The sequence below is a fragment of the Macaca fascicularis genome, chromosome 14, assembly GCF_037993035.2.
Source record: "Macaca fascicularis isolate 582-1 chromosome 14, T2T-MFA8v1.1".
Classification (NCBI taxonomy): domain Eukaryota; kingdom Metazoa; phylum Chordata; class Mammalia; order Primates; family Cercopithecidae; genus Macaca; species Macaca fascicularis.
In genome coordinates, this window is record NC_088388.1 from 38,482,383 (window position 1) to 38,500,294 (window position 17,912).

General features: G+C 37.0%; 1 protein-coding gene across 12 annotated transcripts in view; it reads right to left on the reverse strand.

Annotated features, from left to right (window-relative positions):
• BBOX1 (gamma-butyrobetaine hydroxylase 1) overlaps positions 1-17,912 on the reverse strand; it is a 91,635-nt gene that overhangs the window by 22,090 nt on the left and 51,633 nt on the right. For 7 of the 12 annotated variants that reach the window (XM_045371624.3, XM_045371626.3, XM_015434088.4 and 4 more), the window contains one exon: positions 11,654-11,852. The exons of the other annotated variants lie outside the window; for them this stretch is intronic. In XM_045371624.3, coding sequence (XP_045227559.2) covers positions 11,654-11,852 — 199 coding nt within the window. The remainder of the gene's footprint in view (positions 1-11,653; positions 11,853-17,912) is intronic. 12 annotated transcript variants of the gene reach the window in all.

Here is a 17,912-nt window from a genome sequence, read left to right on the forward strand (position 1 = left end):
AAGATAACCTTTCTGATCTCTAGAATAGCTCTTACTCAATCCATTAAACTAATACGAAAATCTCCACAAGACCTAAAGATATAAAGTAAAGAGAGAGGTTTCTCAAATGATAGTGGTGACATAATTTAAAAGAATCTCTCTGAATTATCCCTATAGAACATCTAGAGTGAAAATTCAAGAATTCAATGACAACATCTAAACAAAAATTAAGTGACAAGATATTCCCACGAACCAGGAAATAGGAGGGGATAGAGACAAACCTTTCAAAACCACAAGACCTACATGATATTGGCAACTGTGCAGGAGAAAGCAGAGAGAAGCAACTGGGTACATCATGGATCTAAAACATTCCCAAATCGCTAACAGGTGTTTACTGGACAGTGCAGTGGGGCAATGTGAGAATGGCAGTTAAACTTGGGAGGGGATTTCTACATTCCAGTATAGCTGAGTACCTAAGGTCCATGGTAAGGGATCTGAATAGTCTGGAATTCATGAATTCTAGAAACTAACCAGATAAATCTCCCTTCCATGACCTTCCTTCTGAGAAGAGTGCATATTGAGTGGTACAGGAACAATATAGACAAAGAAAAAAACAAGGTCCTCATAAAAGTAAAGGAGAGGAACTAGAAGGTCTTAGAAAGCTGTCAGCCAGTTTTGAAATATAGCTTAAAACCATAAATTAAATAAGGTTTCTGAATCATATCTCCTTTTAACAGTTAGGGAAACAAGTTTCACCTAAAATTAGCAACAACAACAACAAAAATCAAGGTTTAAACTCAAAATTATTTTAAGAGAAAAACTCAGGATTAGTAGCAAAATAGCATACCTACAGACAGGCAGTACATGTCAGAAGGACAGGCCACCCCCAATAAAAAAGATAAAATATTATTTTTTTCTAACTTCTGTTTTTTTAAATAACCACTTCTAATGAATCAAAAAGTCTTTGTCAAAATGGTCCAATATGTAAAAGAATAACCAACATCAGAATTAGAAACTTGAAAATGGACTGATGTATTAGGAAAGGAAAAATCTTTAAAAAGTCCTTAAACAACGACTAAATTAGAAGGAATGCAAGATCAAATAAGTGTAACAAGCCTTTAGGTAACTAGGAGATAAGTGGGAGAACAATTTAAAAGAAATCAATAGAAATGATTTGAGAGAAAGTAACAAAAGGACATGCAAAGAAGCCTTAAGATATGCATAAGAGTCCTCAAAAGAAGCAGCCCAAAGCAAAGGAACAGAACGGATACTAAAAAATGTGATTCAAGAAACATTTTCTGAAAAAAAGTAATTAAAGCTGCCCTAAAACAAATCATATCCTCCCAGAAAAAGCTGTCCCAGAACAATCAATATCAAGACATAGTCTATAAAATTACTGGACATTTAAACAACAACAACAAAAATTCAAAATCCAGGTAAAAACGTCAAATTACTATTTTTTTGTTGTTGAGACGGAGTCTCACACTGTTGCCCGGGCTGGACTGCAGTGGCATGATCACTGCAACCTCTGCCTCCCGGGTTCAAGCAATTCTCCTGCCTCAACCTCCCAAGTAGCTGGGATTACAGGCACCCACCACCACGTCCAGCTATTTTTTCGTATTTTTAGTAGAGACAGGGTTTCACTATGTTGGCCAGGCTGGTCTCAAGTTCCTGACCTAGTGATCCGCCTGCCTTAGCCTCCCAAAGTGCTGGGATTACAGGTGTGAGCCACGGTGCCCGGCCATTAAATTACTTTTAAGGAAAAGAAAATCATATTACCAATAAAACCATAAGTGACATATTAAAGATGCTGTGAGCCAAGAATTTATATTTAGCCAAGCCAATTTTCAAGTATAAAGGCCTTAAAACTGCTGTCAATATGCACAAATTTAGAGAATACTGTCCCTGTGAGGCCTTCCTTAGGAATTTAGGAGAGAATGGACTTCAGAAAACCAAAATGAATAGATACGTTGACATAAGTTTGGTGCTGAGCAGTAAATTTATGTTTACGTGAATTAAATTGTAGGGGAGGGAAAAGAGATACTGAAAAACTAAAAAGTAGAAAAACCAAACTGCAGTGGTAAAGATGCATGTTGATGATAATACTCTAAACCAGGAAAGAAAGGAAGTGAGCACCATAAAACTTAGGAAAGTCGTTACATTTGGGAAAAAGGCAAGGTTTATGCTTGGTTGGGATGTGTCAATGGGTTTTGGGGTGGCTGGCAATGTTCCATTTTTTTGACCTGGCTGATGTTTAAGGGTGTTTGCCTTATGATAGTTCATTAAGCTATACATTTATTTTATGTGATTTTCTATATCTGTATTATATTTTACCATGAGAAATCTATTTTGCCAAACACAAACCTCACTTTTCTCCCCAAATGTAACAGCTTTCCTAAATTTTATGGTGTTCACTTCCTTTCTTTCCTGGTTTAGAGTATTATCAACCACATGCATCCTTAGCACTGTAGTTTGCTTTTTCTATTTTTTAGCTGTTCAATATCTTTTTTTTCCTCCCCTACAATTTAATTCACGTAAACATAAATTTACTGCTCAGCACCAAACTTATGTCAATGTATCTATTCATTTTGGTTGTCTGAAGTCCATTCTTAGTAACAGAATAGCACAGTGGTTACAAGGGATGGGAGTAGGAGAAAAGGGGAGATATTGTTAAAAGGGTGGAAATCTTTGGTTATTATATGAATAAGTACTGGAGACCTAAAGAATAGCATGGTGACAATAGTTGATAATAATGTATCGTATACTTGAAATTTCCTAACAAAGTAGATGTCAGGTCTTTTTGCCACAAAATATAAAGATAACGATGTGAAAGAATGGATATGTTAATCAGTTTGATCGTGGCAATCAAAATGTCATGTTGTACAATGTAAATATATACAATTTTTGTCTCTCATACCTCAATAAACCTGCAAAAGTAATTTAAAAATAAAATAAATAAAATTGAAAAAAGAAATCTTTGTTGTACACTTATTTTTAAAGGTTTATAATACTGCCATTAATAAAAATGAAGTCAGGTAGTGATAGAAGGATGACAACCACCTGTAAAAACATAAAGAAAAAGTTATAGCAATTTGCTCCAAAGGAAGCCCCAAAGGCTTCATTATAAAAAAACAAATAATGTAGTGCATTGCAAAAAAGTGAAAAAATTAATGAGAATTCCACATTAAATACATTTAGTAGGGTTCTTTTTGAGTTGGAGGCGGTCAAATTTTACTTAATACATTTTATTACAACAAGAATTGGATTTCAGTTTTGATTTTTTAATGGGAAAGATTGAATAAAATGTTTTTTGATTCTGTATCAATTGCCATTTTCCCTTTATGTAAATGGTTGGTGCTAATTTTAACTTAGGAGAAAGCAATGAATATTCTGGTGCTGTCATTCTGACTTAATTTGATAAATTTCTATGTAATGCTGTCTGATTATCTCCTTGCATCTGAGCAATCAACAGTTATTATGGCATTGGAAATTAGGAGGTAAATGTTAGATAACAATGAACCACCACAGTAGCATGGTATAAAGGAAAGACTGCAGGCTATTGAGTCAGGTAAACCTGGGTTTGTAGCCTGATTCTTCCGCCTCATTTTTTTGGGGATGATGGGTTAATGATTCTTCTCAGAATTGTGAAGATTCAAAAGAATCTATTCTGTTGCTAAGAATGGACCTCAGACAACCAAAATGAATAGCTACATTGACATAAGTTTGGTGCTGAGCAGCAAACCGCTGAGCTCAATACTTAGTACATAAAAGGGGCTTACTAAAAAAATATTTCTATCATCTCAATAACAGCCACCTGTCCTGGCTGCACAGAGTACAAGCAGGGAAGGAAGGTTGTATGTGTGTGTGTTGGGTGTGGGGTGGGGTATCAGAGGACCCGTTGAAAAGCAATTGCCTTAATTGGTTATCTCATGCATTTCCTCAAGTGATTTCTAAAAGAGCATGAGACACAGAAATTATTTTTCCTTTCATTCACGAGATGACTTCATACTCAAGGGGTTTTGTTGGCAGCAGTATTAATTACTATGAAACTTAATATTACAAAGGGAACCCTGGAGACTGGCTCTTGGCTGATAACATAAGCTGAGATTCACAATGGCTCAAAGAACATAGCTTGTTACTCTGCTTAAGAAACCCTAATACTTACTAGAATACACATTTTAAAGAGTTTTTTTGTCCCTCTACCAAAGCATTATAATTAGCACATTAAGTTATTAAGGAGTCCCAGTGTAAATTTTGTTAGTTTGTTCGTTTGTTTTTTGAGACGGAGACTCGCTACGTCGCCCAGGCTGGAGTGCAGTGGCCGGATCTCAGCTCACTGCAAGCTCCGCCTGCCGAGTTTACGCCATTCTCCTGCCTCAGCCTCCTGAGTAGCTGGGACTACAGACGCCCGCCACCTCGCCCGGCTAGTTTTTTTGTGTGTGTTTTTTAGTAGAGACGGGGATTCACCTTGTTAGCCAAGATGGTCTCGATATCCTGACCTCGTGATCCGCCCGTCTCGGCCTCCCAAAGTGCTGGGATTACAGGCTTGAACCACCGCGCCCGGCCCCAGTGTAAATTTTTAAAAAGTAGAATGGGATTACAATTAAATTTAGAACTCTGGCAATTTTTTTTGTCTTCTTCTCAAGTTTGAATTATTTCTAGGTTGATTTTTCATAACCCAGAAGCCATTTTTATTCAAAAAGGGCTGTGTGGTTTTCTCAAGCAATTTCCTAATTAGAAACATCAACAAATGGGTAAACTTGTTTTTTCTTTCTCCGATCCCCACACTTCACAAATGTTTTCTGGTAATAAGTATTTCAAACAAGTAACTGTTTCAAAGTCAGATTTGGAGGCAGTACTTATGGTAGGAGCAATTTCTTAGGGGTGAGATGCCAAGAAATAGTAATATTTTTCACTTGTACCTCTCGAATACAATCTAATGTGTGAAATGCTGCTGGGTTGGCTTAGAAGACATCTTTCAGAAATGGGAGCAGAAGTCTAGTGGATGCTGGAAAGCTATATATTATGGTTGTACTTCCCAGAGGCCATTTCAATATTGCAAATCCTTAACTGGTCTGGGTGGTGAATTAGATAAACAGCTCACTAGACACATTTCTATTTGACCTTATTTTGTTTATCCAATGAAGCTTGCATGCAAGGAACTCATGAAGATATAACACTGGGCAGTAGTAGTAGCATTCTACATGTTTCCAACAAACTTTCACCCAGGGACCTCAAAGGACATAGCAAGTATTAAAACACCCCTGCAGAAAGAGTGAGGCAAGTCCTCAGTAGAGGAGAATCAGAGAGATCTGGGAAATTACATGAAAAGCTCAGATTGACTTCTCACTTACAAAGAGCCCATGGTGAAGCCATGATTAGACTGCTTCCCTGTTGATCCTATGAGCAACTCTAGAGGAAGTAATCCAGTACAGATGCTCTGGGGCACTGGGTCCCCAGTTCTTCCTAAACTTTTTGGGCACAAAGTTTCCAAAGTATTACTTATATTTTCTACTATAAACTTGTGGCCTTATAAGTTTTATTCAGCAGTTATATAGCTTCCATACAATGCTATACAAGATAAAATTTGACTACCACCAAGATCCACATTTATCTCCTTTTCCTATTGCCTCTTGCCTTCATTTCATTCCTTGAAGTTTATATCTCAGATTTTTGTTTCCAGTTTTATCCCATTATTCTTACCAGTGTAACCCTTATTACATGTATTAATGCAATTTGCTGGTGCCACCAAATAAAACATTCTTAGAAAAAAAACAAATCTGAACTTCTGGGCTTAGTTCTAAAAAGAAGGATGTCTTGCTAGCTAAGGTTAGAATTGTTATTCTCTTCTGCTTGACTTTTTGAGGAAGAAGAGTCACTCTGAGCTGCCCATGAGGTTAATTTTTAAATTATGGACTGACAAATTTTGACAATGTTGTCAAAGAGTTTTTGTTGTCTTGTTCAGATGGACGTCCACAATATCTTACTTCGCACATATTTCCTTTCATTAAAATTTCCTGAGAGATAATTGTGTGTCAGGTGCTGAGTTAACAGTAAAGATACAACCCTGATTATGCCACCATTTATGCCTATAAGGAGCTCAACATGACAGTGGCAATGGCAATGATATATGCCTTCTTAGTTTTCAAAGGTTATTTTTGACTGGTAGAGTTACAAGCAGGATAGTTAATTAATAATATAAAATATAGTTGACAAATATTTTTAAAAATGACACTGTACTCTTCCCACCAAGTCTTTCTTTCTCTCTCTCTGTCATGTACACACACATACTCACAGATGAGCTTATGGAAATAATAATTCCCTGGCCTCTCCAGCTTATTGAGTTGTCCAACTCATTAAAAAAGTAATTTTCAGGGTTTGAGTTTTGCCATTTTAGAGAAGATTGTCTGAACTTCTCAATATTATCTTACCAGAATTATAGTATGAAAAGACCATGCATTGGTCAGTCCAGCCAAAACAAAACAAAACAAAACAAAACAAAAACACAGTAGTGACATCTTACATGAGTGCTGTTCATTTTCTTTTATTAATATAGTGCATGTATTACTACTAAAAATAGAATCTGCAACAAAAAATAGAAATTGCCTTACTTTGTGTTATGAATTTGTGGGAGGAAATTTCCACTTCTCTTTCCTGGTGGGCCATCAAGAGTGCGAAACTGGTTCATTTGAGTGAGGAGCATATAATTATTTTGCTTTATTATAATGCAGGGCTTGGGGATGAGGTACTGATAGTGGTTTCACAGAACAGAGGCTGGGAGAGAATTTCTACTGGAGCGATGCAGAGGATGCCAGGCTGGGAGGATGTAGCAGGTGTGGTGGTTGGAAGGGAAGAGGAAAAATATTAGTAAGTCAACTGAGAAGGGCAGGAAAGGCCAAAAAGCAGCCAAAAAGACATGAAGACTTGGCACAGGTTGTCTGTAGGCAGAATAAAGGTCCAGGAGATATAAAAGCAAGAGAGATACATGCAGCAAACAAAAGGTTAAGCAGGAAGAGAAAGAAGCAGTCCTGAACAAACAAGTGAGAAAGGGACTGATTGAGGGGATGGCCAGGAATGGGGAAGAATGGCATGTCATAGAAATGGCATGTGTCCGAGTTGAATTAGCTTAGGATGGGGAGGAAGGGCTGCACAGCATTGCATAATCTTAATTAAATTTATATTATCTTACCACACCTTTTTACACAATGGTATCCTGTGTAAATTTTGAGAAGTGGATTCATTTTGTCTGAAAATCATATTGGTAGATGAATATTTCCCCATCTTGACCATGATTTGCATCATCCTGGGGATCACCTTCCTGTTATCCACCCTCTTTGAACTGCTGTTGGCATATATTGACTGTCATGTTCCCTCAGTTGGAATGCCAAAAGTCCGGGGTTACTTTTCAGTCTGTTCCTTGGTTTTACAGAATTTCTTATTGGCTTAGATTACTTGAAGGAAGCCAATTCAAATATTTACATTTACCCACATACAGCAATTACAAAAGATATTTTTTCATAAAGTAGAAACCCAAATCTAAACCCAACAAAATGCCTAGTACAGTGCCATGCACGTATCAGTATTCAAGAAAGATACTCTGTTTGGATAGAAATTGTGCTTTCTTTGGGATTTACTTTGTAGGATACATTCTGAAAAAACATCATAACTTGGTATAATCCTTGAAACTGACAGTGTATGGTAGAACGTAGTTTACAATAACTATTTCCCAATGGATTAAGTCATGTCATAAAATTCATTTCTTCAATAATATCACCTTTCCCAAAAGGGCTCCAGAAAATTATTTTCATTGATTTTCTTTTTTTTGGTGGGGGAGAAAGGACATGAGATGAGGCATTTTGGCGCTGGTCTGTAAAAGCATTGTCCTAAATCAAAGGTTTAAATTCTCAAAAGATTGTCTTTTTACATACTGCTCCATGTTTACATGTATTTGACAAAATTGACAATGAGAGTTTCTTTACCTACTCTTATTCTTTTGTACCAGGAAAGTATTCATCATTATCAAGTCATTAAGTTACTGAGCATTTCACATGGTTGCATAAAAAACATTGTCTAGATGATGTGCTGACAAAATAATGACAAGCATCTGAGAAAATACAGATGTGGAAAATGACATGCACTTTTGTCCTGAAAGTTATTGCCATTTTGATTTAGTTGAACGTAAGTTTATAATGGTGAAAGATTCTAATAATTATTGCATTCATCTGCTGGTTTATAGTCCTTTACAAAGATTTAGGCATGATTTATTCATTAAACATTTATTCCTTGCCTGCTGTATATGAAGACAACATGAAATGCTGTAATCTACTGCTTTTTTGTTCATCCAACCAACCACTTAACAATTGAGATGACAGCCAAGAACCAAAAATAGCTATTCGCATTCTCATTTTCATTTTAGACTCATGCATTTAACAGTTTTGAAACTAATAACCCTACTTGAATGGAAAAGTGTGAGGTGGGTATTAGTTTCCCAAGGAAGGCATGTCTAACGTGGCACCATCAGCAAGCTATTATTGTTTTAGGCATCTAACCAAGAGCAGTCATAAGCTTCCTTGAAAAATCTGCATGGAGAGCAAAGTTTACTTTTAATCTGTTCCACTTTCCTTTCTCTATCCCTCTTCTGTTGTTTAATCTCTTTTCTCCATTATTTATTGTGTGCATTTATTCATTCCATTCACTCACTCACCAACTAATTATTTTTCAAACAAGAGTGAGATACTTTTCCAGTGGAGAAACAAAGATATGAAAGAGAGGGACATTGTTTAAGGCAGCTACTGAGTCTGTTCTGAAGATGTCATGTCCAGGCACAACCAAAGTAGAAAGAATAATGTGGTAAATGCCATTTAGTGCACATCACTGTGAGAGTTCAGACGATGTAAAGCACCCCGGTTCTATCCCAATGGAGACCTGCCTTCTATTGAAGTCTCCCTTCCTTTCAGCCAGAGGTTCTCAACCTTGGCTGTACATGAGAATCACCTGCAGAGTTTTGAAAAGTTCTGATACTCAGGCCAAATACCAGTACTGTTAAAAAAAAATAAAAAAAGGAAAACACACTGTGGAGATGGGATGCAGATGTCAGTATTTTCTAAATGGGCTATTCCAATAAGCAGCTTAGGCTGAAAATCACTGTTCTAAGTATTCCTTCTTCTTTTAAATATCAGACTTCAGTATCACTTCTGCACATTACTATGCAGAGAAATGGAAAAAGGGGACAATATTAGAGAAAATATTTATTTTTCATATTCTCTGAACAACATCAACAAAAACAAAAAAGCAAATAAAACAACAATAACAAAAACAACAAAACTGTTCTGTCAGTTCTTGAGGTAGAGAATTAAAAATTGTCAAAAAATATATGGACAGATCTTGATAACTAGTGGTGGAAGTAAGGGGTAAGGTGGTAAGAAAGGAGTTTTCTGGCATGTGTATAATTTGAGAGATTCAGGTAAGAAATGTGATCATCTAAGGAAGGTAGGATGTGGCAGGTTAACTTATCTGGTTATATGGCAAGGTCCATAAAGGACATGGAATGGTAGTAGGAGGTCTGATTTGTTTTGAGAACAGACCTTTAGTATTTATTCCAACAATTTCACAATATTAGATCAGTGGCCAAATTATTAAGCCCTTTTATAGAACCTGCAAAAACAAAACAAGACACACATAATAAATCAAGCTTAGATTTGACCCCTAGCATGATGGGTTTGGGGGGTAGTTTAGAGAACTCTAACAAAGAGCCCAAAATTTGGCCACTGTTATTAAATTGTGAAATACCTTGGAATAGATACAAAAAGTTTGTTGTCAGCAAATAAAAACTAAGTGAAACGACTTAGAAGAGATTCGTTTCGAAGTGTCCTATTTAACACCAGTGGCTAAAAGCTCTTCTTTTCCGTGTGGTTTCTTCATATTATTGGCAGCAAGGTAGAGTAGAAAGTCCATAGATAGGACAGACTCTGGTTCCTTTATTACTATCTGTGGGCACTTGGGTTACAAATCAATTCTCTGGGCTTCAGTTTCCTTATCAGTGAACTGAAGGATAATATTCATTTCGGAAAGTTGTTGTGAGAATTAAATGAACAAAACATAATACATTTGAGGCTCTTAATAATTTTGAGACTTTTCCCCCTCTTTCCTTTGTCTGTTGTTGCTGTAATCTCTAGGGCAGCTCAAATTCTTGCAGGTGTAAGGGAGATACAAATTTTATACAACACAAATCCACTAATGGTAAATGTAAGTTTCAGAGTCAGAGTAGGTACTGGGTTGTCTAAGTCTAAACATGGCAGAGATGGCAGTCTTTCAGTGATTGAATATTTTCAGTCTCCTGTTTATCTACAGACCAAGTCTTACTCTAGTTTAGGAGTGGCAAACCTAAAGAGTAGCAGGACACTTGCAGGTCTGGAGAGGGTGGAGGATTTTGGCAAACTGGAGAGTGAGTCTATGCTCTCTTCAAAGGCAGCCTCTATTTGTATCCAGCAGATTGTTTGCATGCAAGGATTTAGGCTCTGTTGTTGCTAGAGATGATTTTTCAAGAAAAGTCAGGTCCACATGTAATGTAAAATCTCCCAGTTTTTAAGTGTTGACAACTAATTCCGTTTTCCTTTCAACATCATGTGGGCCAAACCAAATATCTGAATACAGCCCGTGTGCTTCCAGTTGCAACCTTTGGAGTTGGAAGGTCCCTTTCACTTTCAATGCTCTCTACTCTATGAGCCCAAGAATAATTGTATTAATGTCACATGAGGGGCTCACTCTAAAGAAATATAGTTATACTCCCATGTCTACATAAGTGTTTCCTGTTGTTGTGTTTCACTATCCGTAATTAATGTTACCTCCAAGGAAATTCTTATGCAAACAGCCTCTTGTTCCAAAGTTAAAATCAATTATATCTCCCTATTACTAACTAAAGCACATAGGACTAATTTTATGAATGTTAGTTTTATCTTTTTAACATATCTGTGACTGACTTTAATTTCTCAGGGCCCAACTTTAATTTTCAGCCAACTCTTGGGAGGTAAAAGTTTAAGAAACTTTAACATAAAGTTTAATATGTTGTAAAGTCTTGGAGAAACACAGTCTTTCATCACATCTGTTGTGGAATAAATTATGTCCCCCCAGATTCATATGATGAAGGCCTAAACCCCAATGTTTGGAGATAGAGCCTTGGGCCCTAAGCTAACAAGACTGGTGTCCATATTAGAAGAAGAACAGACAGCAGGAGTGTGCTATGCACTGAAGAAAGGTCATGCAAGGACACAGTGAGAAGGCAGTCATCTGCAAGCCAGAAAATGTAAGCCTCACCAGAAACCAACCCTGCCAGTACCTTGATCTTAGACTTCTAGTTTCCAGAACTATAAAAAAAATAAATTTCTGCTGTTTAAGTTTTCTGATCTGTGATATTTTGTTATGGCAGCCCAAGCAGACTACATATACCACTTATAACCAGCCTGATGTCTTTGGTGCCTGGTGTCTTTGGACTTTTAGGCTCTTAAAAAATTATAATTCTCAGCAAAATACTACTTTTAGATTTTTCTTTTTATCTGGCTTCCTGCTCAAGACATTATGAAAATTTCTGTACCTTCAATCAAGGGGGTCTTCCTCAGTTGCGAAGTATTTCAAATTTTATCTGTGATGGCAGAATACAAACCATTTGGTGACTCACCCATAAAATGTGAGATAGAGGAAACCGATTCTTTTCCCAAGTTTTGAAACTTCTCCTGGTTTGTCAGATGCTCCGGTGAGTCGTACTATGCCTACTTTCTTGAGGGTGGAAAGCCACTTGTATGCATGTTCGTCATATCTTAAAACATCTTCAAAATCCATAGTGGGTAGCTGGAGCTCTGAGCCCCAGTACTGACATTCTGTGAATTAAGAAAATGAAGAAACCAGATGGGATTACATTCTTTTTATGTAGGATGATAACCTAGAGAAAGGGCTAGTTCATTAAAGTTGATTGTTGATTTATAATGGAGTTTATGAAATGTTATTCATATTAGAAATGCTCAAGTCACTAGGCCTTTCTTCCTTGGTGCCATACCAGTCTGTTATATGCCTCCTGCTTACAACTGTGTCTGGCCCATAGCAGGTATTCAATATGTCCCATTTGTTAAGAGAATATTGTTTAGCTGATGAATGGCTCTTGATCTGTATGTTCTAAGGGCTTCTCTGCATGGACACTGCTTAGAAATAACTCTGAGATACTGTATGTGTTAATGGCCAAGTTATATTGCTCAACTCCAAATAGATGATAAAATCAAAATGGTAGATTAGAACAGAATATGTCTATTCTTGGGGGCTGGGGGCTGGGGGCTGAGGAGAGCTTTGACATGGTAGGTACAGCTCTTCTTTCCTCTTATTTCACCTGATAAGAAGCAACCTCTGGGATCAGATCATCCTTTGGGGTCAGCAAAAAAAGAGGAAGGTATATTCCTGGAATATATAGACCTTTTGGTGGGAGTGCCACACAGATAAGGTCAAATGCTTTCCATTAGCTCTCTCATTCTTCATGATTAAATGCTCATAAAAACGCTTAACTGAGAAAACAGAAAGAAAAATGTAAAAAATAATTGGCTTGCAAACCGGGCTCTCCCAAAGGAAGTGGAACACAGAGGAAATGCAAATTTGCCAATGAAAATAACACAGATATCACCAACTGAATTCAGGAAAAGCCTGACTCTAGCTAATCCATTTGATTTCTTCCTTCCTTGGTAAGAAAATTGCCCTAGGAAGGTAAGCCTTCCTAAAAAGTGACAGAATGAGAACTTCTGATCTCAATATCATCGTGAGCAATGCTTTACTTTTCTAGCTGGGGAATGTGTCATTTTATAGAAACAAAATAAAGCCCCCGTTTAAGAATGAAGAATGGGTCAGTGCCTCTTGTAGTAGTTGTGGACTGGAAATCATTGCTTCTTTGATGTCAGCATAGCTGTTTCTGCAGAAATAGGAGTTTTTGTAGGAGTCAGTGGCTTTAGTAGTAAAAAGATACATGCAGGTGCAGGGAGCCACTTCTTGCTCTTCCACCAGCTAGTTGCATAAAGACATTGGCAGAAGTTAGTAGGTGTGTGTATGTATGAAAGCCTAATTAGGCTATAAATGCACATATTGCCAAAGTTTCTGGGTTATTAAGCATAGCAGTTTGTATGATGAGCCAGAATTTCCAGACCAAAATTGCAAACTGTAAATTAGGCCTCCCTAGAGGTGCATTAATTATTTTTTACTATGCTAATATTCGTTAGTACTGAACACATTCCACAGGCCCCAGTGACTACTGTATTGTCTCTGAAAGTTGAGCTGATATCCAGCCACTGGTTCTGAATTCCTAATTTTAACTCTTTTCTCTCTGTGAGGGGTAACCAGAACTGAAAGAACCACAGTCTTTCCAGCTCCTTAAGCATTGCTTTTCAAGTGCTTCTGATATTTGAGAAAACTTTAGAATTTAATATTAATCAAGTCACTTTGGCAAAGAGAAACAGGTCAGCACATGGGCTATGTTTTATTAGACCAGAGCAAGTTGGTTAGATCAATAACAGACAATGAGGTGTGAAGGTTTCAGGATGGTTTTACATTTTGGGGGAGGGAGGAAGGATGGTTTGATACAGTTTTTTGGTATTTCTTGATTATATGAGCTACCTAATCAATAGTCATTTGTTGGTTTATATTTTTAATAAGGCTAATATTTTATCATGTCACAAGGCATGGTGATAGGCAGTAGATTTTGAAGAGTTCACAGTCTACAGGAGAATTTGACATGGAAGGTGGCAATTAAAACAAAATACAGTCATTGCTATAGTTGAGATATGTTCGGGATACTAAGAAGGTATCTGTTGTGGGAAGTCATGGACCCCAAATGGAGGCACTGGCTGGAGCCATGGCAGAGGAACATAAGTTGTGAAGATTTCATGGACATTTATCAGTTCCCAAATAATACTTTTATAATTTCTTATGCCTGTCTTTACTTTAATCTCTTAATCCTGTTATCTTCATAAGCTGAGGATATACATCACCTCAGGACCACTGTGATAATTGTGTTAACTGTACAAACTGATGGTAAAACATGTGTGTTTGAACAATATGAAATCAGGGCACCTTGAAAAAGAACAGAATAACAGCGATTTTTAGGGAACAAGGGAAGACAACCATAAGGTCTGCCAGCAGGGTTGGGCAAAAAGAGCCATATTTTTCTTCTTGCAGAGAGCCTATGAATGGACATGCAAGTAGGGAAGATATCACTAAATTCTTTTGCTAGCAAGGAATATTAATATTAATACCCTGGGAAAGGAATGCATTCCTGGGGGGAGGTCTATAAATGGCCGCTCTGGGAATGTCTGTCTTATGCAGTTGAGATAAGGACTGAGACACGCCCTGGTCTCCTGCAGAACCCTCAGGCTTACTAGGGTGGGGAAAAACTCCACCCTGGTAAATTTGTGGTCAGACCGGTTCTCTGCTCTCGAACTCTGTTTTCTGTTGTTTAAGATGTTTGTCAAGAAAATACATGCACCGCTGAACATAGACCCTTATCAGTAGTTCTGCTTTTGCCCTTTGACTTGTGATCTTTGTTAAACCCTTACCAGGAGTTCTGCTTTTGCCTTTTGTCCTGTTTCCTCAGAAGCATGTGATCTTTGTTAGACCCTTACTAGTAGTTCTGCTTTTCACCTTTTGAAGCATGTGATCTTTGTACCTACTCCCTGTTCTTACACCCCCTCCCCTTTTGAAACCCTTAATAAAAACTTGCTGGTCTGAGACTCAGGCGGGCATCACAGTCCTACTGATATGTGATGTCACTCCTGGAGGCCCAGCTGTAAAATTCTTCTCTTTGCAGTGTTTCTCTTTATTTCTCAGCCAGCTGACACTTATGGAAAATAGAAAGACTCTAAATTGAAATACTGGGGGTGGGTTCTCCCAATAGATATCAAATTTTCTGATCCCTTGTCTAATGCTCTTTCTTAATGCCCAGCTACCCTTTCACGTTCATGAAGTTCCCCAGGGCAGTCCCTCAGACTTCAACTATTTCCAAAAGAAAACGGGATTGATTTCATATGGTAAGAGCCTCTTCTCAGAGAGGCAATAGATGTGGCTTTGTTTTGAATATTGGATTATGTGATTGTTTGCTTTGCCACTCCCATTTGCTCATTGTGTTTATAGTCCTCTGATTGTAACATCTGACACCAATTAAAAAGGTTTGCAGGAAGAGGATGATAAATGTTACACAAATTACCTACTGACTGCCTAACTAGAAAGGTCATTTGGGTTTTAGTGAGAAGAAAAATTTACTGGCCAAAACATCAGTGTTAAGGGCATAAATAACAAATCACCATTTCCTCTTTCCAAAGCTCACACCTAGGTGGACCATGTCCAGAACATTAAAAGATTTATTGAAAACAGCTTTAAGCTTGTTAGAAATCAGGGGCTCATGGAGTATTAGAAGTGGATGGGATGTTAAAGACTCACTTAGCATTTCGTATTGGTTTTTAGATTTCCCATCACTGTTTGTTCTTATCACTGAACAAAACATTTGCCTAAATTGCAGATGAAAATTCTAGTTTTCTGGCACTGTGGTAATTGGTCCAAAAATGTATTTTCTATTCCTATGTAGACTGTTGTATGGAATTAGGTATGGTCTACGTGATTATCTATAGTAAATGTGTTGCCTTTACTGCAGCTGTTTAAGTAATTTATTGATGAGCATTTATTAAGATTTTAAGAAAAATGTATTGTTTCCTATTGAGAGTAAACCAGCCTAGAGAGATGATAGTGGTACAGACTATAGTACTGTCCAATAGGGCTTTCTGCAATAATGGAAATATTCCATATCTGTGCTGTCCAATATCATAGCTACTAGAAACACATGGTTATTGAGATTTGACATCTGGCTGGTGAAACAGAGGCACTAAAGTTTTTACTTTATTTAATTTTAATTAATTTAAATAAATAGCCATATGTGACTGGTACTGTATTAGATAGGTCATTCATGAAGAAAAGAGCATGGAGGCAAGAGGCTTGGGTTTGAATCATTGTCTAGCCACTTACCAGATGCTGTCATTTCTTGGCTTCTTCTCTGTGTCTCAGTCTTTTATAAAATAGAGACAGTTATACTTATTCTGCAGATCTTTTGTGACCATGTAATGATATTATGAAAGGAGTTTGGTACAGTACCTGGCATATAGAAGATCCATAGTATCAATAATAATAGCTAATATTTGCTGAATACTTTCTACGAGTGCTAGATGCTTCTGTACCTTATTTCTTTTAATTTTCACAGCAAATGTATCTAATAGATGCTTGCAGTGTTGCTGTGTTATAGAGAAGGGAACAGAGTTCTAAATCATGCAGCTAATGATTTACAGGACTACTTGGTCAAATCCAGGTGACTGATTTTAACAACTGCATATAAAATAAACATTTGATGCCTTGAAATACTATAATCATAGGTATTTTTATGTCCTGTATCTGAATGTTCATAGTTTAGTCTGTCCCTCATAAAGTAAATCTACTAGATAAAAATGAAAGCAGAGCAAGCTACAATTAGGAACATTTTGTCTGAACTTGTTCAAGCATGGGTGTTTAAAGATAAACCTTGGCTTCTATTCAGAATTTTAAAAGCAGGAAAAACACTATGAGCAGGTTTCATTGCACAACATTGAAACAACATTGCTATTCACCTTTGGTGAAATGAACCAAGGCTTTGCACACTGAAAAATCAGCTAGCTTCTCTTCTTTAGTATACATCACTATATTTCAGTGATCCATACCTTTTTGGTTTTACTTAAGGTCACTATTACTTTCCAGAGAGTTTCAGTGTGACCATGTGGCAGGGAAATATAATACACAGTGATTGAAAAATCATTTTCACAAGATGAATTTTCTTTAAACGTTGAGTTTATATTTTGACTACTTTGTTGATTCAAGAAGCATCTGGTTAGGGCACACACTATATACTTCCATAGCATGTTTCAATGAATTTTTGTTTCTATATGAGCTTTTTTTTTTTTCCCCATTATAAAATAGCACCCACACACACTCTCACATAATATTCTTTGTTTTAAAAATACAGAAAGATTTATATTCTTTAAAAAAATATGTTATCCTTTAAATGTGTAAAGTTAACCATATTCATACAAAGAGACTCCAGGATAATGCACAGCTATCAATACAGTAGGCAGCATAGCCTGTAGTATAAATAATTCTGATTTTACAGGAGTTTACCATCACAATGTGGTACAATGGTTTTTCAGTTCTTCAAAGTTTATACTTTTTCAACCATAGCTCTCATTTTGAAGTGCTCTAGTTAGGAGTTTTGCTGAAATCAGAGACTAAGGGCCACAGCCCATTAGAACCTGTGTCCCAATGTGAGCCTCTCCTAAATTTGGTTACGCTAAATATGACTTTCACAGACGCTGCTGTGACTAACCAGTTTTCAAATTCATCCTAGTGGCCTGAATGTGAAATGCTCTAATTTTCAGGGATACAGACGTACCCTTGGAGTTACTGTGGGTTGGGTTCCAGACTGCCACAACAAAGCAAATAGCTAAATAAAGTGAGTCATGTAGACTTTTTGGTTTCCCAATGCATACAAAAGTTATGTTTACATTATACTGTAGTCTGTAAGTATGAAATAGCACTACATCTGAAAAATATGTATACCTTAATTAAAAAATATTTTATTGCTAAAAATTGCTAATGATCATCTTAGTCTTCCGTGAGTCATAATCTTTTTGCTGATGGAGGGTCTTGCCTCAATGTTGATGGTTGCTGACTGATCAGAGTGGATGTTGGTGAGGGCTGGGGTGACTGTGGCAGTTTCTTAAAATAAGACAACAGTGACGTCTGCTCCATTGATTAATTCTTTCTTTCACAAAGTATTTCTTTGTAGTATGTGATGCTGTTTGATAGCATTTTTCCACAGTAGAACTTCTTTCAAAATT